The sequence below is a fragment of the Ictalurus furcatus genome, chromosome 22 (assembly GCF_023375685.1).
Source record: "Ictalurus furcatus strain D&B chromosome 22, Billie_1.0, whole genome shotgun sequence".
NCBI classification, from domain to species: Eukaryota; Metazoa; Chordata; class Actinopteri; order Siluriformes; family Ictaluridae; genus Ictalurus; species Ictalurus furcatus.
In genome coordinates this window covers 19,712,479-19,736,628 of record NC_071276.1, presented here as the reverse complement: position 1 = coordinate 19,736,628, position 24,150 = coordinate 19,712,479, and the positions used below count along the sequence as shown (strand labels likewise).

The 24,150-nt window shown below is 42.1% G+C and overlaps 3 protein-coding genes across 6 annotated transcripts in view; all 3 read right to left on the bottom strand.

The window, feature by feature from the left end:
• Window positions 1-3,476, bottom strand: part of mxd1 (MAX dimerization protein 1) — a 35,516-nt gene extending 32,040 nt beyond the window's left edge. For both annotated transcript variants that reach the window (XM_053654270.1, XM_053654272.1), the window contains exons 1-2: window positions 2,412-3,476; window positions 1,637-1,736 (exon numbers count right to left, since the gene is read on the bottom strand). In XM_053654270.1, the coding sequence (XP_053510245.1) occupies window positions 1,637-1,736; window positions 2,412-2,478 (167 nt within the window). In that variant the 5' untranslated portion in view covers window positions 2,479-3,476. The remainder of the gene's footprint in view (window positions 1-1,636; window positions 1,737-2,411) is intronic.
• Window positions 3,477-4,324: 848 nt separating this feature from the next.
• On the bottom strand, window positions 4,325-10,176 carry snrnp27 (small nuclear ribonucleoprotein 27 (U4/U6.U5)). The gene is made up of 6 exons (XM_053654254.1): window positions 10,002-10,176; window positions 9,459-9,597; window positions 8,975-9,087; window positions 8,806-8,885; window positions 7,424-7,488; window positions 4,325-4,571 (listed from the first exon to the last, which is right to left on the bottom strand). The coding sequence occupies exons 1-6, from the start codon at window positions 10,036-10,038 to the stop codon at window positions 4,517-4,519; spliced, it is 489 nt and encodes a 162-aa protein (XP_053510229.1). The 5' UTR covers window positions 10,039-10,176; the 3' UTR covers window positions 4,325-4,516.
• A 2,011-nt stretch (window positions 10,177-12,187) lies between these two features.
• The window catches only part of add2 (adducin 2 (beta)), a 22,288-nt gene continuing 10,325 nt past the window's right edge, over window positions 12,188-24,150 (bottom strand). The window contains exons 3-15 of one of the 3 annotated variants that reach the window (XM_053654253.1): window positions 23,947-24,079; window positions 23,245-23,396; window positions 21,586-21,666; window positions 20,774-20,923; window positions 20,550-20,693; window positions 20,365-20,463; window positions 20,066-20,242; window positions 19,487-19,729; window positions 17,522-17,638; window positions 16,522-16,608; window positions 15,654-15,780; window positions 13,868-13,957; window positions 12,188-13,177 (exon numbers count right to left, since the gene is read on the bottom strand). In XM_053654253.1, coding sequence (XP_053510228.1) covers window positions 12,915-13,177; window positions 13,868-13,957; window positions 15,654-15,780; window positions 16,522-16,608; window positions 17,522-17,638; window positions 19,487-19,729; window positions 20,066-20,242; window positions 20,365-20,463; window positions 20,550-20,693; window positions 20,774-20,923; window positions 21,586-21,666; window positions 23,245-23,396; window positions 23,947-24,079 — 1,863 coding nt within the window. In that variant the 3' untranslated portion in view covers window positions 12,188-12,914. The remainder of the gene's footprint in view (window positions 13,178-13,867; window positions 13,958-15,653; window positions 15,781-16,521; window positions 16,609-17,521; window positions 17,639-19,486; window positions 19,730-20,065; window positions 20,243-20,364; window positions 20,464-20,549; window positions 20,694-20,773; window positions 20,924-21,585; window positions 21,667-23,244; window positions 23,397-23,946; window positions 24,080-24,150) is intronic. The other 2 variants (XM_053654251.1, XM_053654252.1) reach the window with 2 other exon arrangements.

The following is a 24,150-nucleotide window of genomic DNA, read 5'->3' as shown; positions in this document are numbered from 1 at the left end:
AAAGGGAATACTAACAGTAACGGGAATACTATCAGGAATACTAACAGTAACGGGAATACTATCAGGAATACTAACAGTAACGGGAATACTAACAGTAATGGGAAATACTAACTAATGAGAATACGAACAGGAATACTAACAGTAACAGGAATTACTAACAGTAATGGGAATACTGACAGGAATACTAACAGTAACGGGATTACCAAAAGGAATACTAACAGCAACAGGAATTCTAACAGTAGCGGGAATTCTAACCTGTTCTATCTCAGAAAAGTATCCTGTCACACGATTCATCACGATCTCGTCTATTTCACAAAATCAGTAATCATATCAGGAAATCGGAAAACATATTTACTGAGTAAACACGATGCTAAGTAAGGTACGGCTGACTTTTTTTGGTTTTACGCATCGGGACTGGACTGAAGACGTCAGAAGACATTTACGTTAAAGCTCGTAATGATGGAAGATTCTAGCAGTCTAAAAGTTTGATTGTAGAAATGAAGGTGTATTTTGAGATGCGTTTATCTGCTTCCTGAGCGTTAACTGAATCTTGGCTCGGACGCCGCTGGCCGACAGAAATAGAGGCAGGGTGTAAAATCCTGCTGACGGGCAGAGTAGCACGCTGTAGCGCTTCTGAGGAGATTTTCTGGCATGCCGTGCTGATGCTAACTGTGTTTTAAGCGGCTGATTGTCACGGTTACGGGAAGACGTGTGCTGGGGGGGGGGGGGGGGGCACAGCGGTGAAGCATCACGAGATCATGTGTTTAAACAAGTGTGTTGTTATTTTGGAGAAATGTGGAAGCAGTGTTCTGTAGAGGTCTGATGATCACGCTAGCAAGCGACCCAGTCACTCAATTCTACACAAATTAGTTACACAGAAAAGAACTGAATTCCAACAATCAACTCGAAATGACTCCTCAAATGATTCCTCAAATGATTCCTCAAATGATTCCTCAAATGATTCCTCAAATGATTCCTCAAATGACTCATGATATAAACATGCAGCACTGGTGAATGACTAATTCATACGTGTTTGGTGCATAAGAATTGGCACCCACCTACTGCATATATGTTTAGTGTATATGTATTAGTGCATAAGTATTTTCACCTGCGTATTGCATACATGATTTATATATATATATATATATATATATATATATATATATATATATATATATATATATTAGTGCATAAGTATATAAGTATTGGCACCTGCTTATTGCATACGTTTAGTGTATATGCATTAGTGCACAAGTATTTGCACCCGCCTTTTGCATACATGTTTAGTGTATATGTATTCGTGCATGCCTACTGTACACGTTTAGTTCATGCATGTTTAGAGCAGAAATATTGGCACCTGTCTAGTGAATACATGCTTAGAGTATAATAAGTAGTGCATGTCTAGTGCATAGATATCTCGCGCTAAAGTACTGGCACATGCCTAGTGCATAAGTCCATTTGCATCTTTACCTATATATGCCTAATGCATACACATTTGCACATGTTTAGCGCATACGTATTGGCACGTGATTTGTGCGTACATGTTTAGTACATACACATCTAGTGCATAAATATTGGTACACGTCTAGTGGAAGTGATTGAGTGTCACGCCGCTGAAACTAGGTCACACATTTACCTGCTGCTGCAATTTTTCTTGCTTTTATTTTTCCGCTTGGAGCCGTCCCGGTCTTTGTGGCTGGTGAACGGTAACATTGAGGCGTACCCGTGTTCTGCTTCTGCGAAAATAGATATATAAATAAATCATTCGATTTTTTGTTTTTAATCCATCGATCAATCAAAACATGGCAGCGCTCTGGAAAAAAAAAAAAAACATCCTCTTGTGCAAAAGTATGAATTGTCAGATATCCCTGACAAAAAAAAGGAGTCAATGTACTGCTTTTGGGTCAATGATGTCATCTGAACTGGAGTAAACCCAACAGACAACCCAAACCACAACACATCCAGGAGGAGGGAAGGACAGAGAGAAGAAGAGTCGGAGGATGAGCATGCGCTAGGAAAACCTCCATCTGGACTCAAAAAAAAAAGTGAATCCCATATAGGACAAGAAAGCAAAAAAAGCCAGCACACACACACACACACACACACACACATCCTGATATGCATGAGGATGCGTGCATGCAAAGCACAAAAAAAAATTCACGTGAGACTTGCAAATGAGGCACAACAACAACAAATAGATAAGTAAACAAAATTTATTCGTGCAAAAAAATCTAATCTTGCATCGCAATTTCGAGTAAAAAGATTACATTTGATTTTATTTGTGATCTCAGCAAACACACAGCGCGTGCGCGCATGCAAAAAAAAAATATGCATGCAATATATAAATATATACACATAATTTTTTTTACGTTTATATATATTTATACACATATATATATATTATTTTTTACCTCTTTCTCTCCGATCAAGATACTCTGCAGCTTCGATCAACATCTGCACCGACCCGATGGCGGCCATGTTCAACAATAACACCGATGTTATGTTAGTAATGTTATAAAAAATTTTTTACAAAAATAAAAACAATCAGAGGGAGAAATGTTGTTGTCGTTGTTGTTCTCGCGCGCGTCCGTGTCGGTTAAAAGAGGTGACAAAAACAAAAATGAAAGCTAGCTCAGTGACAGCATGGGGAAAATGTTTTCTGAAGCAAAGGTGTTTTAAATAATGTTGTTTGTTTTTTTTGTAATAAATATAGTGTTGTTTCCCAAATGACGTGTCAAAGCGAGCTAGCTCTGGCTAATCGTGTTGTGTAGCTAATTTTAGGGCTGTATTTCTTTTTTTTTAAGACACAAAGTGAAAAAAACAAAAAAATAAATAAATAAAAACTCAAAGAGCAAAAACAAGCTGCCAAAAAAATTAAGCACGAAAAAATTATTGGTGCAAATGATAAAGTGCGAGTGAAAAACAAACAAGTAAATATATATATATATATATTTTTTTTAACAAAAAAAGATAAACAACTGTTTGTTTTTTTCCTTCTTCTTCTTCTAAATCAACTGTCAAAAACAAAAACAAGCCGTGAGAGCAGCTTAAGCTAAGATTACATTAAATGCATTTAATTTGTTTAAAATTGCAATTTTTTTTCCGCCTCTGCGCTCTTGAAAAAATACTTTACTTGACGTTTTAGTGGAAAATAAACCAAAAATGAGCTGCTAGTTGATTTTAAAAGTGAGGGGAAAAAATGAATAAACAAAGTGCCAGACTTTGTGTCAAAAAAAAAATAGCTCAAGTTGAATTAAAACTAATTAAGCTAAGCTACATGATCAACCATTAGTTCTTAGCAAATGGTTATTGTTGCTATAATTATTTTAATCTTTTCAACGATAGAAAAAAAGCGTAGCTAGCAAAATTATAAACGTCGCTCTTTGCAGGCAGCTGAAACGGTTGTGAAGGGACTGCTGTCATATTATCCCTAGCTCGACCGAAGGCTCGATCTCAACTACGTATTCGCTCCCTACACTCGCTCCCTACCTAGGCTGCAATATAAACACATCTCGAGCTCACTGTTTTTTTAAAAAAAAAGCTGTTCGGGACGCGACCGCGGAACGCTTGAGGATCCTCACGGTTATTGGATGACGCGTTTCAGGAAACACGTTTCCTATTGGTTAAGAGGTCTGTCATGAAAACAAGAGCCGCGCGTGACACGGAGCCTTTTTCCTATTGGTCAAGAAGGTCGGGGGGGGGGGGGGGCCGTGTGTTCGACGGCTGAAGAGAATCGAGGAAGAAAATAAGCGAAAATACGCAGCGAAAATAACATATATTTATACGTTTTTAGTCAGAAATAGCATTAAGAGACGGATTCGGTGTTGTTTAGTCGAATGTAGCAGTAGTTAACGCGTTTATTTAGTCAGAAATCTAAGCCATTCATGCTTCGTTTGTTGTTCAATCGCTATTGGTCGTCTCGCGCCAGCATAGTCGCTTGTGATTGGTCGGAAAGCAACACCCCCGGAAGTTCAGCGCAGACACGCCCACTCTCCTCTGCACATGCTGTTTTTGCAGAAACATGACTCGATGCCAAAAACCATAACATTATGCTATACTTTTGTTTTCAGACCAATATTTATATTTATCACTGCAAATGAGTCATATTTATTATTTATTAATTATAAAAATGTTTAATGTAATCATTTAATCAGCACACTGCATGTCAGTCATGTAAAATGGTTGCAATTATAATCCCTATCAGTGGAATGACCTTTGATAAAGGGCAGCGTATGGATGTAAACAATAAAAACTGGTGGATTATAACAGATTAATACAGCAAAATTATATTTAATACTATAATTATAACAGAGATGCAAACATATCAAATGACAAATTTTATTGAAAGTCAGGAGGTTCATGGGTATATATACACTAAATATATATAAACAGATATTTAGGCATGTGGTATTAACAATACAAATAAACAAAAATTAAAATATACACTCGATGAATGCAAACACAGCACTCGAGGAGCAAAAGCCAAGAAGTTCAAGTCCTCGAGCGCCGTCCTTGATCAAGCGATAAAGTCCAGAGGTCTGTTGAAGCCACCTTTCCTGTTCATGTATTGCCTGTGAAAGAAAATATGATTACATCATTGATCTCCTCTCTGCACCAACGTATTACATCACCGTCGGCCAATGGCAGCCTTTGTCTCCGAGCTGGGAAGTGACTCCGGATGCGATTGGCCGGCTGAGAAGAGATGCTGCTGCTGCTGCTGCTGGAGCACGTAAACAACACTGCTTCTCTCTCCTCAGGAGCATGCAGATGAAAAAAACAAAAACAAACGAGCGCAGACGTCTCCTCGCGTCACGCATGCATGAACGGAGACGGTTTATAGAAATTTAGGGCCAAATATTCATTACAAATAATCAATAACTCTTTTAATTAAAGCAAAGATGGCAGATACACCTTTTTATTTTAAAGAATACATCCTTTCAGTTATATTTTCACTCGCATGTCTACACTTGAACCTCCATTTTAGTTTAATTACACTTCACTGCACCTGTATTGTTCATACGTTATCTATAGCTCTATCTGTATATTTTTCTAACTAAATGTATTCATTGTTCTCATTATCTGTTTTTTTTTTTTCCCTGGATCTTCAAGCAACTGGCACAAACAATTTCCTCTGCAATCAATAAACTCCATCTCATCTTATTAGCACATTAGAGAACATCACATCACAGTATACAACAGATTCTTCCACTGCACAGGAAGTAACCCAAAGAAGTAGTAGTATCAGAAAATCATATATATTGGCACCTTTGGTAAATATGAGCAAAGAAGGCTGTGAAAATTGTCTATTGTTTAACCTTTTGGTCTTTTGTTCAAAAATACTCTGCTCTCATGGATATGAAACAATTGCAAAAACAACAGTTCTATCAACAACAACAAAAAATCTTTCTTAAATGTGTGTGCAACAATTATTGGCACCTAATGAATTCATATGAGAGAAATATATTTGAAGTCTATTCCTTTTGATATTTAATTTTTTCAGTACACCTGGGTGAGTAGGAACAGGAAATTGTTCAACCATGACTTCCTGTTTCACAGGGGTATAAATATGAGGTAACACATAGGCCAAACTCCCTTAGTCATTCATAACGATGGGTAAGAGCGAGGAATATAGCTGTGATGTGCGGCAAAAGGTTGTTGAGCTTCACACAATGGGGCGTGTCTATAAGAAAATAGCACAAGCATTGAAAATGCCCATTTCCACCATCAGGCCAATAATGAAGAAGTTCCAGTCCACTGGAAATGTTATGAATCGACCTGGAATTGGACGTATGTCTGTATCGTCTCAACGCACTGTGAAGAGGACGGTTCGAGTGGATAAAACATCTCCAAGGATCACAGCTGGAGAATTGCAGAAGTTAGTTGCGTCTTGGGGTCAGAAAGTCTCCAAAACTACAATCTGAAGTCACCTACATCACCACAAGTAGTTTGGAAGGGTTTCAAGACAAACGCCTCTACCCTCATCCAAAAACAAATTCGAGCGTCTTCAGTGTGCAGACACTACTGGAACTTCAAATGGGATCGGGTTCTACGGTCAGATGAAACCAGAATAGAGCTTTTTGGTAATAAACACCAGAGGTGGTTTTGGAGCACACAGAGAGGTAGACATATGGAAAAGTACCTCATGCCCACGGTTAAATATGGAGGTGGATCTTTAATGTTTTGGGGCTGTTTTTCTGCCAGAGGACCTGGACATTTTGTTAGGATACATGGCATCATGGACTCTATCAAATATCAACAGATATTAAATGAAAACCTGACTGCCTCTGCCAGAAAGCTTCAAATGGGCCGTGGTTGGATCTTCCAGTAGGACGATGATCCAAAACATCATCAACATCAACACAAAAATGGTTTACTGACCACAAAATCAAGGTCCTGCCATGACCCTCCCAGTCCCCTGACCTGAACCCCATAGAACACCTGTGGGGTGAACTGAAGAGGAGAGTCCACCAGCGTGGACCTCCAAATGTGAAGGATCTGGAGAGATTCTGTACGGAGGAACGCTCTCAGATCCCTCGCCATGTATTCTCCAACCTCATCAGCGTTATAGGAGAAGACTCAGAGCTGTTATCTTGGAAAAGGGAGCTGGCACAAAGTACTGACTATAATCGTGCTAATAATTGTTGCACACCTATAGCCATATCTACAACTGACTAAAACAAACGTCATGTCTCAAACCGCATACTTGCACACTACGCTAGACCCTTACTGAGTACCAACACTTTTCCCATTATGGTTAGCGTTTTCAATGTTAAAAACCTTTTGTGAACCAGCAATCTGGATTTTCATGATTAGTAAATGTTTTTGAACGTATGGCGAGGGGGTTTTTCGAACAGAGACCAAGATCGTGACGACGGCAGAAGGTTTCGAAGGGAAACGGAGCTCGTCAGTGTGTTTAACCTAACTAAACATTACAGTTCGACTTGTAAACCAGGTAAACGGAGAGAGGACGACAGAACGGTCTAGAGGACGCCGCAGTTATTCCTCCAGATTTACAGGAGGAACGAGCGTGTGAACGATGGCGGTCATGCAGCAGCTGCGCTCCACTCTTCTACTGTACTTGGTTGTCTTTTCTACTCGTTTCTTATTTTTAATGCACAGTCTGAGGAGGAGTAGGCCAGGTTTTCATTTGACTGCAAGTTAGATACTCTATTTAACTGTATTTAACAAATAATCTTGTGGTACGCGCAGCGAAAGCGGAAGTATATTTGCACCGTAAGATGCGTTCAACTCCAATCGCAATATGACATCGTACTGAAACATTTGGTTCATTAGATTGAGGGGAGAGGCACGGGTTTGGGGCACCAAAACTTTCCAGATTCAGTCCTACCTCTTGCAAATGAACGGAAGCGTGTTTGTAATGAAGAGACGTGGAAACAGAGGGTATAGAACGTAAAAAACAAACCTGTATTTCCTCTTCTGAGTGACGTTGATGGCGTGCGCGTTAACAGAACCGTCCACCTTCTTACCCTGCGAGAAACAAAGCGTTTCGTCTTTATTAAAAACGGTAAAGTTTATTTCTCATGTTAAAGCAGCTGAGGGTTAAACACTGGGACATGAAAGGAAGTCACGGCCTCGTGGCAACTGAGCTCGGACTCGGCACCGATCGTCGACGCGTGTGTTTTGTTTTAATGCACAAATGCTTTATAAAAAAAAGATAAGTGTACTGTGACGTTAGAATCAGCCCTAACGTTAAACAAACAATTCTTTCCTCGAATGATTCTCCGTGCGGTGCTCGGGCAGAGGAAATGGACGAAACACAAACACGAGCTGCAGGTTCTGTCTCACGGCGCCACCGTGTGGTCGTCGTTAACAACATGGTTTACGTCTCACGAGGATTCAGACCGCCGTAGAGAGAGGTGAAAAGCACCAGAGAGAGCTTTCACACATATCAGTCCATTTCGGTTTGTTTTCAACGTTGTTAAATGAATCGTCTGAGGAGCGGACGGAGCTGAAAACAACCTCGTAAATCCTCGCTCGTTCGCGGTGGGGAACACAGCCATGGAGAGGAAAAAAAAACGTAAACCAAGCGCGTGTGGAACGCCGGCGCGAAATAAATGATCGGATAAATACAAAAACAAGCACTTCAGGTCAAAACGCATGGCATGTTGATGCACTTCAATCGGTGAGTCGATTCGGAGTCGATTCACAGCCTTAGAGAGACAGACAGCGAGAGAGAGACAGAGAGAAAGAGAGAGATCAAGAGAGACAATTCACAGACATGGGGGGGGACACAAACAGGGAGAGCGAGTGGGAGACAGAGACAGACACTGGGGGAGAGGGAGAGATAGACAGACTGGTAGAGAGAAAGACAGATTTTATATATATATATATATATATATATATATATATATATATATATATATAGAATAGATAAAGAGAGAGACAAACACAGACATTGGGGGAGAGAGAGAGACGCAGAGGGATACAGGCAGAGAGAGAGAGACAGGGAGAGACACACACAGAGGGAGAAAAGCATGCCGAGACTGTTAGATTGACAGCAGCTAGAGTCCCGCCCCTCAGAACGAACAGCCAATCGCCTTGTTGCAGTAGCAGAAAACACCTGACCAATCAGATTCTCACACCGATTCACACACACAGGCTCAGCTTTGATCCGTCAGTCTAAACGTTCATTTTTGTGCTATTTAAAAGATCAAAATCATGGAATGTGTGTGTTTAAAACGTGGTCTTGATCTGTTTCGGGTTCAGCGAGAAAGCCTCACTTAAGACTTTAATCATTTACACAATTCAGCTTTTACAGAGCGCACGATTTCCTCTCACTCTCACCTTCGTGGTGTCGAAGGAACCGAAACCCATCAGCTTCATCATCTCGATCTCTTCTTCTGTTTTACCCTGCATGTCCTCCGCTGCCACACACACACACAATCATCATCATCATCATCATGTTTATTACCACTGTGTCTATTAAACAGCTCATGAGCACACACAGTCTCACCGGATATCTGATGGACCTTCGCAGGCTTCTCCTTCACCTCCTTCCGCTCCTCGTCTCGTCGGTCCTTCTGCCTGAGCGGAGACTGTGAGGATGAACGGTGTCGCCGTGGAGACCTGCATTTACACAGACACGGCAAGAGCGACGGGTCACAGGCTAACTGCTCAGACACCCGTGTGTGTGTGTGTGAGTGCTTTTACACTGCAGGATTATTACTCAACACACTGTATGACTGTAACACAATGGACACTATCTGAATCTGTATCTACACCGGGAGTGGGCGTGGCTTAAACAAGATTTAAACAGGGTGTGGTAGTGCTCTGATTGGTGCTGTTTATTAAATTTTGCTAAAAACCAATGAAATGGCCTTTGGTGACGTCATGTCACGTGACTAAGGTCTCGCATTAACCTTCATAAAACTAATCATGGCTTAAAAGAAAGGAAAAAAAAGTTTTAGATCTTTTTCTCGTTGCCGTCGCGTGCTCACCTGGATCGCCGCCTGTGCGGTGAGCGCGAGCGGCTCCTACGCCGGTCCCTGTCTCGAGACCGCGAGCGCTCACGCTCCCGTTCCCTCTCCCTGCGCCTGCGCTCGCGGTCCCTGGAAGACGAGCGCGAGCGGCGTCTCTCTGCAAAAACAACAACAACAATACAGATCAATCCAACACCGTCCGCGTCCAAATCCGCTCCCTATCAAACACAGTGCACCAAGTAAGGTGTAGCAGAAGACATTCTTTTATTCAGCTCGTGACAAGTTATTAATTATGCGTCAATAAAAAATAAACAATGAATATATAACAAAAAAAACTGCGTAAACAAAAACACCCCGAGTTAGTTATGTGCAAGAACATAGCTATAATTTCGTCCGGAGAAAAAAAAATCCACATAATAAGTCCTAAATCATTAAACGTATTCATATCATGAACATTTTTAGGTTAGGTATGAGGTGCTGTATGAGCATGTTGTTGCTAATCCTAACAGCAAACACTGATATGAATAAATCGTCAGTTAAAGGCGGGAAAAGAACCCCTACCTCGTCGGGAAGGTGATCTGCTCCTGCTTCGCCCCATCTTTTACATTTAAATCCTTTTTTAACTTTATATTTTTATTATTTCAATCTGCAATGAAAAGACGCTTGTGGAAATTTCTCGATGCAAACGTTTACGTTACGCCATTTTCTATTCAAGCGCGCGTCAATGAAACCGTTCCGTCGGGAAACAACAATCACCGGACTGTTAGTTCCGATATCACGGTTCCGATGTAAACGTGTTTATTCGTACTGAATCGAGTTAAAACGTTATATGGAAGAAAGAAAAGTGACATAAAGATTTGAATAAACAAAGAGTTTTAAAAGCTTATTGAATTCTTAAGATTGAAAATGAAATGGTGAAAAACTGAATTCATAACAACAAAACTATTTTCCCCTACGAGGGACAATAAAAAGTCGACAACAACAACATAATATTGAAATGAAAAGCACACATCTGTATTTATTTATTTAGATTTAACCTCCTTGAACTTCCGAATTCAGTTTTTAAATTAAGTATCTATATTCAAAAATATTTTTTTCAGTGTTCAGTACTTCAGATTTAATGATTCACGTGGGACACCTGATTAGTAGTTATTGCCTCTCTCTCTCTCTCTCTCTCTCTCTCTCTCTCATGGCTGTTTTTTTAAGGAAAAATATAAATGGATAATCCATTTACTTTTTAAAATCAGTTTATAATGTAAAAATGTGTTTGAGGTGAAATTTGAAGTAATTTTTAAAAAATGTGGAAAAATTCTCGAGAATCTGGATATGCTGTAAAATAATCCATGCAGGAATTTATTTATTTATTTATTTATTTTTTTAATTGCTCTGCTTGGTTAGAATTGTAGCATGTAAATAATAACGTTAATTTTAAATGTAATATTTTCCTCCATTTTGATGCTATTCAAGTTTATTTAGACCGAGCAAGATTAAAAGCTTAGCCCAATATGAAAACGCCGGATTCTACACGCACCATGGAACGGTGGTGAGTGAGCCAAATGAAGACAAGGCTGCCAATATTTTAATCTTAATGAAAGTAGAAACACCCGATATTTTTATTGGTGAATCTTTAAAGACTAGATATGTGTTTAAACACCTTTGTGTGATGTACCCCATGTAGTGAACATATACAGTATAGTAAATAAGAAGGCATTTGGGATGAAACTAAAACACTTAAGTGTAATATTGAGCTAAATGTCAGCAACAAAATAAATGAGAGAACATCATGTGTTTAAATGAATAAAAATGAATCTAAAACATTCAATTAGATGATAGGATTGCAGCAGAAAAATGAGATTAGAGAAGATACAGCAGCTTCAACGGTCAGAAAAGTGTTGAAGACTGTGACGATGAAAACAATATAATTTATGGTTTATATATAACATTATGTGGGCTAGATTTAAAGATTTTAATGTAGACTCCAAACTAAAGTGATGTATATTTTTGACTCGTTGATGAGAAATATGAAATCAAATAAGACAGTAAGCTAAATTCCCCAAAGAACAAAACTATATAATAAAATTAAAGCTGCAAGCAGCATTTTCAGGGGCCAAGCACACAGATTCGGTGAGTTTTGTCAGTGTGCAAAGTCGTTGCTGAGATACAGCCTCACTTACTGTTTGGCGGCTTCGTTTTCAGATTCGTTGACCCATTACAGACAAACCATTTGGAGTATTCAAAATTCTTTTGATAACTTTTGTGAGGCTTACGATGAAGATGATATTTGCCAAATTTGATTACGATTGGACAAAATTTGTAGGAAGAGTAGCGAAAAAAACAGATTTTGACTAAATCCAAGATGGCGGAAAATCTAATTAGGCGGAAATTGACGTCATAGGTTTTTAAATTTTGGACACACGGTTCAAAAGATATTACCATAAACATACTTCTAAATGAGGCCCAAATTTGACCCAATGGTGGGGCTAGAGCGTTGACAGCACTTGGCCCAAATTTGGTCAGAATGTTCCTTAGATGCTCCTCAATCAGTGTGCCAAATTTCACAGCTTTTAACCAGATGGTTCTATGGGCTGCCATATACCCCGTAGCAAGAAGAAGAAGAAAAAGAAAAGGTAGAATAACAATAAGGTGCCTACACACCTTTGGTGCTTGGCCCCCTAATAAGTATGCGATTAATTATTTTAAAACAACAACAACAACAACAACAACAACAACAACAACGCAGGCGGAAATTCTTTTCAATGATTTTTAATGATTGGTACAACCTAGCATTCAGGCTATCACTTTACATTCTAACATGACATGGATTCAAACCAGCACATATACACACACAAAGGCAATTAAATAAGAGTCACTGATCGTAAAAATAATTACAACTGCAAAAGAAAGTCATCGATTATATAAAATAAAATTCAGGAAGTGGAATGTCTGAGTGCTGTTTTAAAGTCGGGCTTTTCGTTGCATATACAAGCCAAAGTCATGTTCATTTGGTGGTTTTTTTTTTCTTCTGTTCATATATTCTATTCATAACCACGTGAAACGTGAACAGGAAGCCGCATCGGAGTCGGTAAAGATGAAACATGATTACACGTCGTAGAATCATACATGTGCAAGTACATGTGAATATGACCGTCAGCGAACAATCAAAATCAACAAAGTGCCAACTTCATGCCACGTTCTCGTCTAATATGCTCGTGCCGAGTGTAATATGGTTTTAAAAAGCGTGTGAAGAGCTCGTTTCCGGAGCTTTCTTTACGGGGGGGTTAGTCAGATCGTGGTGAGAATTATCTTGTTGTAAAACAATCATCTGAAAATGCTTCATGGACAAACAGATGGATACACATTGAGTGTTAATGGAGTTCCCGAACGGCAGACGTGTCTGTGTAAGTGTGTGTGTGTGTGTGTGTGTGTGTGTGTGTGTGAGTGAGGGAGAGAGAGAGAAACAGAGAGAGAGAGCGCTCAAGTCTCGGCTTTCTCCTTCTGCTTCTTGCTCTTTTTCAGGAACGACGGCGCTTTGAACTTCTTCTTCTTCTTGAACGGGGACTTGGAGGGAGAGCCTTCGGGGGTGGTGCCCACAGGTTTGGTGGGCGGGGCGGTGGGCGGGACCACCGCGCTTTCTGACGTGTCACTGGTGGAGAGGGCCTTCAATCCTTTCTCCAGCTCTTCCTGCTGCTTCTCGTCCTCCTCCTTCCCGTTCGGGACCGTGGTTTTCCCGTCCAGCTCTGAAATCGGAACAAGAGGTCAAAGGGGTTAAACGAGGTTAAACGAGTGTTTTTGTTTATTATTTTTTTTTTGCACATCTGCAGCGTTAAGTGGGTTCGAGCAGAACTCTGGTGTGTTCTTCTCGGTGCGGTTCTTTAACCAGGCGAGAATGCAGCAATCACATTCTGGTCCGATTCGACCAGCGATTCGACTCTGAATCGACTATCTTCAGGAAGTGAATCAAACATGCTTGGGGTTGTTTTTTTTTTTGTTTTTTTTTTGCTAAAACTACTAAACTGAGCCAAAGGACAGAGATGTAGCACTGAAAAATGTCAAAAAAAAAAAAAAAAAAAAAAGAGAGAAATTAAAGTCTGGGTGTGGCACAAAATATGTTATTTATATAATTATAAAATACATATATTAAATGTAAGTTTGAGGTCAATTTCAGAAACAAAACAAATCTGAGTACATCACTGCGGGCAAATAAATAAAAATAAATCCCAAACGTTAAACAGGATGATAAAATTGATACTGAGGACAAATCTGTGACCGTTATGCTTGACCAATCAGCGATCTGCAACTGTGAATGAGCAACAAATTCAGCAGAGGTATTCAGAAAGCCCTGGTGCGTAGTGTTAACCGTTACTAAACACATGCCGTGAGTGTGTTAAAGACATGCCGAGGTGCGAGGGTGTGGTGTGAGGGCTCACCTGATGCAGGTGGTTTGGTGGGGGAGGGGACTTTTGTGGGAGAGGAAACAGGGGGAGGAGTCCCCATATCGTTCATCACCTCCTCCTCACCTGACACGGGAGGGAACACGTGGCAGGAAGGAGACGTAAAAACGAGTGATTAGTGAGTTAAAATAGTGAGACAGGACAGAGGGGGTGTTAGGACAGAGCTTTGCGTAAGAAAGAACGTTTAGTGATATTGTGGACCAACAGCTTGTAAATCTTAATATCAGAGAGTAATGAATGACTCTGGAAAGCTAACGAGATATACTTCAAAAGTAACACAATTAATCCTTTGATTTGTCACTGTTGTACGTGTAATAATTTGGCCAAGTATTAAATACACACAATTTGCGCTTCACTCCAGACGAAGCCGATCAGCTAAGACATGTCTGGTGTCTGAAGTTTGTATATAAAGTGTCGTGAAATAATATTTGCCCGCCTCCTGATTTCCTCCATTTTCGCACATACGGAATGTAATCTAATATCGTGAAAACGCGAGCAAGCAGAAAAAACACACCACTTTATAATGATCAGGCTTACCGAGGCCTTTTAAGCCTACTTCACGTTACAGGAAAACCTTCACTGAAGTGATGCTTAGATATGTAGTAGATTAAAAAGTACTCGCGGTGATCAGTTATCAGTTACATTCGGTTACTGGTACATTTGGTTACGCGCAGCTAAGGGGGTGATTACTTTTTCACACAGGGCCGGTTGGTGTTGGACAACTTTTTATCGTCAGCGAACAAAATGATCAGTTAAAATAAAAAAAAAACGAAAGTATTGTGTGTTCCCTCAGGGTTGTCCTGTATTAAATTTAGTGTGAAGATCTGAAACAATGACGCATATGTAAAAATAAAAGAAATCAGGAAGGGGGTGATTACTTTTTCACAGCACTATGTATTAAATAAATAAATAAATATATATATACACAAATCGAACTGGAACTACGTCATCGTCCACGCTGCTTCTAACCCCACCTTCAATTTTAGGCCACGCCCCTTTTCAAGTCTTCTGTCAAACTATCGGCTGCGTTGACAAAGTCTTGTTTCGTGCCATAAGAATTGACTAGACATCAAATTGAGATTTTCTTCTCTGATCAGGATTTCCTCTACGTTCACTTTAGCAAGCAGCGCTTGTAGGTGTGTAACAACCGCTATTGTTACCGCTTGTGGGTGTGGCCTGTACTGGAGAGTATATATATATACACACATATATATAGTAGCTATAAATCACTTCAAAAGCTAACTAGCTAAACACAAATTTAAAAACGCATTAATCAGAGTGAATTTTATTTTATTATTAAATTTAAACGACATTACGTGCTCGGCTTCGTACTGACGTCGTTGTCAGATCAGATTAGCAAATCAAGCCAAGTGTACTAGCTACGTAACCTCACCGGAAGCTTTACTTTTCTTCGTAACGTCTCTATACACGTTTACCGAGACGTCGTATACGACAGGATAAGACGGAACCACAGTTATTCCGTTTCTGCGCATCAAACGTTAAACGGGAACCAATCGCAGGTAGGAACTAAAGTTGAGGAACCGTTCGGGATCATCGTTTGGATTCGGCGCTTTAGAGATCTCCATTCGAGCGTCGCAGAAATCGAACGTCGGCCTGTTGCTCGGTCGCTTGCTAGTGTGAGCGCAGGTCCGTGCACGAGTGACGGGTTGGGTTGAAAAGTGCAACATGCGGTGTACTGTAGGAGAAGAGGATTTGTCCGGGGGGGGGGGGGGATTAGTCGTTAGTGGCGTAGGGGGCGTACCATCCACGGCGAGCTGCTTGCGCTGGACTTCTTTGCGATATTCCTCCAGCGCCTGATCCGTCAGCTCGTTGAACGGGTTCGGTGGTTCCGGCTCGGGGGTCGAAGGAGGCTCAACATTCTCGGGAGACTGTGTCGAGAGGCGCATGTACAAAACACACACACACACACACACACACACACACACACACACACACAGCGTCATCAATCTTTTGAAACATCAGACCTGAGGAATGGTTACACATCTCGTTTCTAGTCATCTGGGATTTTTTCCCAGATTATTCCACTTCACTGCCGTGATGATGATGATGATGATGATGATGTGTGTGTAGTGAAGGTACGAGTGACTCAGGTACAACAATAAAGGCTGGAACATGATTAACACACTCTAACACACTAACTCATTCAGTCTTATCGATCGCCATCCCTGACTGAGCGTGAGATTATCCTGAGATTAGCGTGTCACGCTGTAATCTGAAGAGACAGAAAATCGTTCGTGAACAGTGGTCGGTCGAGACAGAGTGCGCCGACACGTGCTAAAGGAATAGTTTTGAGCTATAGTAACCCCACCCCGAGTATAATCGCCTTAACGGAGATGTCGATCTCACTCAAAATCGAATCTGTAAATAAATACACAAACAGCGGCGTTTCATCACGCGCTTCAAACGACAGAACGATCTCTCTCCGTGCCTGTGGGTTCTCCGCTTTCCCCCCACCTGTCCGATAAACACGCCCACGGGTCGATCTGGTGACTCTAAAATCTCTCATAAGCGTCTACCGGCTCCTATCCAGACACCTCCATAACCACGGCCGCTGTGTTCTGGCTCGCACATCGTGATCATGACATCATGACTGTCTGATGTTGTTGTACCGGTGGGCTGTTCTCTGTGATCACGCCGGCTAACAGCTGAGACTGCGGTCCTGCCGTCTTCATGTCTTGACGGTTCTGCTCTCGGATCTGAAATAAAGACGACCAAAAAAAGAAATCAAAATAAATACCTTTACAAGCTTGTTATCCAATTCTACAAGGAGCTAAAATGAATGACATAAGAGCACCGCTCAAACAAATCCTCCACTCCGATCGGTCAGAAGGCGATGGGTTGATTCGTTTCATACAGCAGCTTTACGAAATAAGTAAATCATTTCGTTCTAATACGTTAGCGTTTCTATAGCGGGGACGTGCGCGGCGGACGCGGATTAACAAAAAAAAAAAAAAACGGTCGATACGGTGATAAGCTTTCTGGAATTTCTGGAACATTTCTGGAAGGAGCCTCCGGTGTCAGGGGTAACGCCGTGACTTCAAGACAGAGGAGTTTACGCGTTGCGGTTTCTCGACAGCGTGACGATTTGCGGTTTTTTTAATAGTCTTATAAACTTTAAGACAGAGGGGGGAAGAGAGAGAGAGAGAGAGAGAGAGAGAGAGAGAGAGAGAGAGAGAGAGAGAGGCTGGTGAAAGATAGAACATTTATAGCTTCTATAATGCAAGCGAGAACAGGAAGTAAACTCCTCAACGTTAAAAAAAAAAACAAAAACTATAAACGGATAAAAAAAAAAAAAAAAAAAAATGACGTGTCGTTCTTTAGGTTAAAAAATTTGGAATTGTTGGCAGATTGCTGTGGAAGAAAAAAAAAAACTCATGACGTGCTGCTAGAGGAAAATAACCAGCTTCGATCGTCATGCCGCCCTGCCGCGGATTACTTCCACCACACGTGTTTTATTCCTTACATAAAGGACCTTGTTGTTTACTTTGTCATCTTTGAAGGTTGATGTAATGAGTAATATTAGAAGTGAAGGGAAAAGGGTGTATTTATTTATTTATTTATTTATTTATTTATTTAGTGAGTGAACCTGTCGCTTCACGTCACCCGTACCTTATTCCTGGTCTCCAGAACCTCCTGTGGGTTGGTGAAGAGAGGAACGAACTGGTTGGGGTTTTCGATCTTGATGGCCGTGCCGCCGCTTTGGGCCAATTCGTCCGTCCGCTGCCACTGAGGACGAGAGGACACGGAGCGTACACGGTGAGAGGTTTAGGGTACGAGCAAACGTATTGCGGAGGTGAATATGAGAGCTGGAGGAGGCGTAATGATAAAACAGGTAGAGAGCGGATCAGCCAGAGGGCAGCAGAGACACTGCAGCAATCTGTTTCATGATCCTGAAATATCTCCTCTGCATTGCAGAGGGACAGAGAGAGAGAGAGAGAGAGAGAGAGAGAGAGAGAGAGAGAGAGAGAGAGAGAGAGAATATAAAGAAATTTCCAATGAATACTCAGCATCATCATTACTCAAATAGCTCCCGGTTATAAATTTTACATCGTAATAAATCCCTTCCAAAATGCTGCTTATTGAGTCAAGTCCTAGGGCTGGGCGATATATCGATATAATATCGATATCGTGATCAACGATTACGCGATACACTTTTCTGAGATATCGTTGGTACGTTGATGTATTTTTTTAACGTGGTTAATAATTACAGATTAAATGGCCGCCACTGATTTGATGTACTTCTTATTTTATTTTTTTTTTGAAACTCCTCGTCTTCCTTGTCTTTGTAGACGTTAAAGAAAAGTAGTTGAGCGGTTTTAGTTTACTTTACTAGCGTTTTGCGGGCAGTTTGTTAGCTAAATTATATATCGCGATACGCATCGTGTATGATAGAAATGTCCTCAAGTATCATGATACGATATTTTGTGTCATATCGCCCAGCCCGATCAAATCCGGATCAAACGTTTGCGCCTACTGAGATGCCTGTAAGCCTGTAAACACTGCTGAGGGAGTAATCAGATTGTGGGCAAAAAAAAAAAAAAACGAACAAAACAAACATCTGTAACCGTTTCGACTTACGATTTTATTTCCAGAGAGAAATGCCTGCGGAGGCACACAATATTTGTTCCTCATTACGCCGCAGCGCTGCTGAATTCCGGATTCTGATCGGTAAGATGATGTCGATTAACTTTCGTTACGCCCCGGCGCGGTCGAATACTCCAATCTGATCGGTCAGAGGGTGTGCGTTATTTTCGTATAACAGCACAGGTAGTTCCGGCTGCAACATGAACGACAGGTTATTGTTTCTATAGTAACAGCTCATACAGGGGGACTTGTACGGTGGACGCGCCGCATCATCTAAAATCGATAATAAACCGATTGGGTTTTTTTTAACGTGTTAAGGTGCTGGTTTTTTTTTTGGGTTAGGAGACATTTATTTAACATTTATGGAAGGAGTCTCCAGTGTCGGTGCTTTGTAACAGTCATGGCACTCTGCAAAGTTAATCAGCACAGTAGAGAGAGAGCGAGAGAGAGAGAGCACGCGAGAGAGAGAGAGAGAGAGAGAGAGAGAGAGATAGTGTATAAAGAGAGAGCTGGTGAGGAAAGAGTGTTTATAGCTGCTATAACGTAAGTGAGAACAGGGACTTGTTTCGCAGATGTTCCACAAACGTTTTTATAATAAATAAGAAATGTAACTGATAAACTGCCGTGGTATAAGAGGAATAAAAGACATTTCATTACTTGCTGTCATGGGAAAATAATCAGTGATGGGATGATAACAGAAAACAGTTAACTTTCAGGAAGTGAACGCTGGGCCTGGGCTATCATGAGACATGTTTTTTTGTTTGTTTTTTTAAATAACAACTCTGATAGGAAGCAAGCTTATTTGATGATAAAATTCTGTACTGAAGATTTTTTCCCGCTCTTTCCTTCGTGGTAAATATGAAATAACTCTTTGCGTATTGGTGATATAATATTTTTGTTCTCATCCCGCCCGGCCGTAGCGGACACACAGCGATAAATCACACGGTACTGCAGTTTAACGTTGTTAAGGAAAGGCGGGGTTGTTCTGACCGTGGTGCGGTGGCCGGGGCTCGCCTGGTCCTGGTTGACCTTTTGGTAAGTGTTAGGAGTGTTCAGCCATCTTGTTTTCTCCAGCTGCTGTTTGTGGGCGTGAGGCTGAGGGCGAGCTTGCACTCGCTTTCCTTCGTCGTCGAAGCTGAAGGAGGTGACGGTGGCGGGAACTTCCACCTCTCTGCGCGTCCTGGTGCGCTCCAGGAGGACGGGGAAGCGGTAGGCGTATCCGGTACGGTAACCCTGAACACACACAGAGGGAGAGAGAGAGAGAGAGAGAAAGAAAGAAATGGTTAAAGCGCTTTTCAGCTAAGGTTTTCATCAGAGCTGTTGCTGTTATTAAAGCTTCTGTTAGGAATTTATCCCTTTCTGGGCTACTAGAAGAAGATCCGCTACCTGCTACCACTTATTACTGTTGTTTTCTTTCATTTTTAACAAACATTCCGACACGCTGTAGCTTTAAAGTGAATTTTGTATTATTGCCAGGGCTCTATAGGAAGGTAGCTCTGGTGCTAGATAAATAGTAGGACTAATAATAATAATAATAATAATAATAATAATAAAAATTAAGTCTCCGACCAGGTTGTCGAGGGTCCTCATGAGCGCCTCGAACTCGTGCTCTCCGAGTCGGTTCTTGTGCATGGGTCCGAACGTGGATCCGGCCCAGCCCACGGTGCCGGCGGGGTTCGGTCTGTGAGTGTTCCGGTCCAGCATGATGAGGTTCTCCTCTCCTCCAGCGCAGCACAACGCCGAAACCTGAAACATGGCAGAATTCTTTCGTCCTCACTCACGTCTCTAATGAACAGAGTCTAAAGTACGGGATCGGATTTACAGACGGCGCTTCACACGGTCTCCGCCTTAATCTCATTCCTTTCTACCTGTATCTGACAGGCTGTCTGGATGTGGTAGATGGTGTAGAAGGCCTCCTCCACCGATTCTCCCAGAGCCACGAAGCCGTGGTTCCTCAGGACAAGAACCTTGCGCCGACATAAAACAAATGATTCGTCAGTGTGTCTGGGCTGTGCATGTGATGATGATGATGATTCAGTGTTGTTTCTATCACCTTGCAGGTGGGCCCGAGACTCTTCTGCAGGTCCACTCTGTCCTCCTCCTCCTCCATCACGCCGTTGTAGTCATAATACGCCACCTCGCCCACCAGCAAAGCCTCATGGGACAGCGGCAGGAGGCCGCACTTCATGGCTGACACCTGGATTAAACGGATTAAAGGTGAAGGATCGAGTCGAGTCGAGCCAGGTGTGTGTGTGTGTGTGTGAGTGTGTGTCGTACAGCAGCTGTAGCGGGGGTGTGGAGGTGTAGTAGGCAGCGGACGTCGGGTCGGGCGGAGTAAATGGCCGAGTAAAGGCTGAAGGCGGAAACGTCCACTCCTAATGTAGTGCTGCCCTGCTCGATCACATCGCCAAGGATATTCACCTTCACCTACACACACACACACACACACACACACACACACACACACACACACACACACACACACCATCCAGCGATCCAAATATAGCAAAGGGTGTAGAGGAGATTCAATTCTGGAAGCTATTAGAGCAGAACAGCTAAATAGTACAGGAGACACGTGTAATAAATGAGCGTATGCATATCTCATCCTCCCCTTCTCCTCTCGTACTTAAAATACATCTCAGATGAGCTCGAATTCATCTCTGACTGAATAAAGTACTACAAATACAACAGCGGAGTAGAACGAGACAGAGGAGTAAACAAATACTTCATCCGACATCTGTCCGAAATCTGCTCGGTGACCTCCACGACCTCGAACGTGTCGTGTACAACCCCGATTCCAAAAAAGTTGGAAATGTGAATAGAAACAGAACGCAACGATTTGCGAATCTCGTAAACCCCGTATGTTATTCACAGTAGAACGTAGAAAACGTATCACATGTTTATCGCATAACGCGTCTCAAAAGAGTTGGGACGGGGGGGGGGGGGGCGGGGAGCGAAATGCTGGAGAAGTAAGTGTTAGTAAAAAGAAACAGCTGGAGGTTAATTGGGAACAGGTCAGTAAGATGATGGGGTTAATAAAAAAAAAAAAAAAAAAAGAGGATGTAGGACCTAGAGGATGAGACTCTTACCAGGTTCGAAGCAGTGACCTCGCCATAGGTCAGGCCGTCAGGTAGAACCAGGAAGTGCTCCTGCTCTTTACTGATACGCAGCTATAGACAGAGACAGACAGAGAGACATTCTATACACACGATGTCATAAACAAGTGCTTATTATAGCTGTGTACATGACTCATCTGTCACTTAATGTAGGAAAAAGTCCCAGAATATACACATATATACACAAGCTGCGGTAAATACGTATAGGGTGTAGTGTGTAGGATTCAATGTGAGCCAGGCTGTGGTGACTGTGTAGTGTGTAAAGTGTAAAGTGTAAAGTGTAGTGCCTAGGGTATAGGGTGTAGTGTATAGTGTGTAGTATGTAGGGTGTTAGGTGTAGTGTGTAGGGTGTAGTGTATAGTATGTAGTGTGTAGTATGTACTGTGTAGGGTGTTAGGTGTAGTGTGTAGTATGTACTGTTGGGAGCTAGTGAGTAGGGTATAGGGTGTAATGAGTAGGGTATAGGGTGTAATGAGTAGGGTATAGGGTGTAGTGAGTAGGGCATAGGGTGTAGTGAGTAGGGTATAGGGTGTAGTGAGTAGGGCATAGGGTGTAGTGAGTAGGGCATAGGGTGTAGTGTATAGTATGTAGTGTATAGTATGTACTGTGTAGGGTGTTGGGAGCTAGTGAGTAGGGTATATAGGGTGTAATGAGTAGGGTATAGGGTGTAGTGAGTAGGGTATAGGGTGTAGTGAGTAGGGTATATAGGGTGTAATGAGTAGGGTATAGGGTGTAGTGAGTAGGGTATAGGGTGTAGTGAGTAGGGTATATAGGGTGTAATGAGTAGGGTATAGGGTGTAGTGAGTAGGGTATAGGGTGTAGTGAGTAGGGTATATAGGGTGTAATGAGTAGGGTATAGGGTGTAGTGAGTAGGGTATATAGGGTGTAATGAGTAGGGTATAGGGTGTAGTGAGTAGGGTATAGGGTGTAGTGAGTAGGGTATAGGGTGTAATGAGTAGGGTATAGGGTGTAGTGAGTAGGGTATATAGGGTGTAATGAGTAGGGTATAGGGTGTAGTGAGTAGGGTATAGGGTGTAGTGAGTAGGGTATATAGGGTGTAATGAGTAGGGTATAGGGTGTAGTGAGTAGGGTATAGGGTGTAGTGAGTAGGGTATATAGGGTGTAATGAGTAGGGTATAGGGTGTAGTGAGTAGGGTATAGGGTGTAGTGAGTAGGGTATATAGGGTGTAATGAGTAGGGTATAGGGTGTAGTGAGTAGGGTATATAGGGTGTAGTGAGTAGGGTATAGGGTGTAGTGAGTAGGGTATAGGGTGTAGTGAGTAGGGTATAGGGTGTAATGAGTAGGGTATAGGGTGTAGTGAGTAGGGTATATAGGGTGTAATGAGTAGGGTATAGGGTGTAGTGAGTAGGGTATATAGGGTGTAATGAGTAGGGTATAGGGTGTAGTGAGTAGGGTATAGGGTGTAGTGAGTAGGGTATAGGGTGTAATGAGTAGGGTATAGGGTGTAATGAGTAGGGTATAGGGTGTAGTGTATAGTATGTAGGGTGTAGTGTATAGTATGTACTGTGTAGGGTGTTAGGAGTTAGTGAGTAGGGTATAGGGTGTAGTGAGTAGGGTACAGGGTGTAGTGAGTAGGGTACAGGGTGTAGTGAGTAGTGTTTAGGGCACACCGTGAGCCGGGTCGTAGTGAGCTGAATCCATCCGTACAGATCAAACAGCCGGTAAACACTCGCCAACTTACAGCGCATCAGCCGCTCCCCCTTCACCATGGCAACCGTATCCCATCCATGCAGGTCATTAATGGGGGTCACCATGGTCACAGCTGGAGAGAGAGAGAGAGAGAGAGAAAGAAGAGTGATGTACAGGAAAAAGAAGGACAGGAAAAGAGGACGGATTATGAGGAATGAGGAACGATTAGGAAGGAGGAACGGATTATGAGGAACGAGAGGAAAGAGAGGGAGACCTAGAGAAACAGAAGATTGCAGACAGAGTGAGCTGTCAATCACGTACACAGTACAGTACAGTGAGCTAGCTTACACATCAAAAAGAACAGCGTACCATAAGAACTTCCCGCTGAGGGAAACACAGGACACGGCTTTACTACGGAACTGTCCAGAGCTTCAGGTGCACCTCCACAACAACACAACTAGATTCCCAAAAATAAACTTCAAATGGAAGCTTGGCTCTTTTCCAGTTCACTGACATGGGAATGGGCGGAGCTAAAAACTGTACCGCAGCCAGCCACTAGAGGGCCTCAGAGACATTCTGGCTTCACTTTTACACCCCTAACAACGTCTACTGATAGAGTACATGCACGTATTCCGAGTGTGTGTGTGTGTGAGTGTGTGTGAGAGTGTGTGTGTTTTGCTCACAGGAGGGCAGTGCAGCAGGAGAACCGTGAAAGGCCATGAAGTCAGCGATCTGCCTGAGAGCCCACAGACTGGACGAACTCCCACCTTTCTTCATCTGCTCCTGAATCAACATGTCCAACTCCTCATGGAACGACTACACACACACACACACACACACACACACACACACACACACAGGCATGTGTATAAACAGAAAGGCATCTA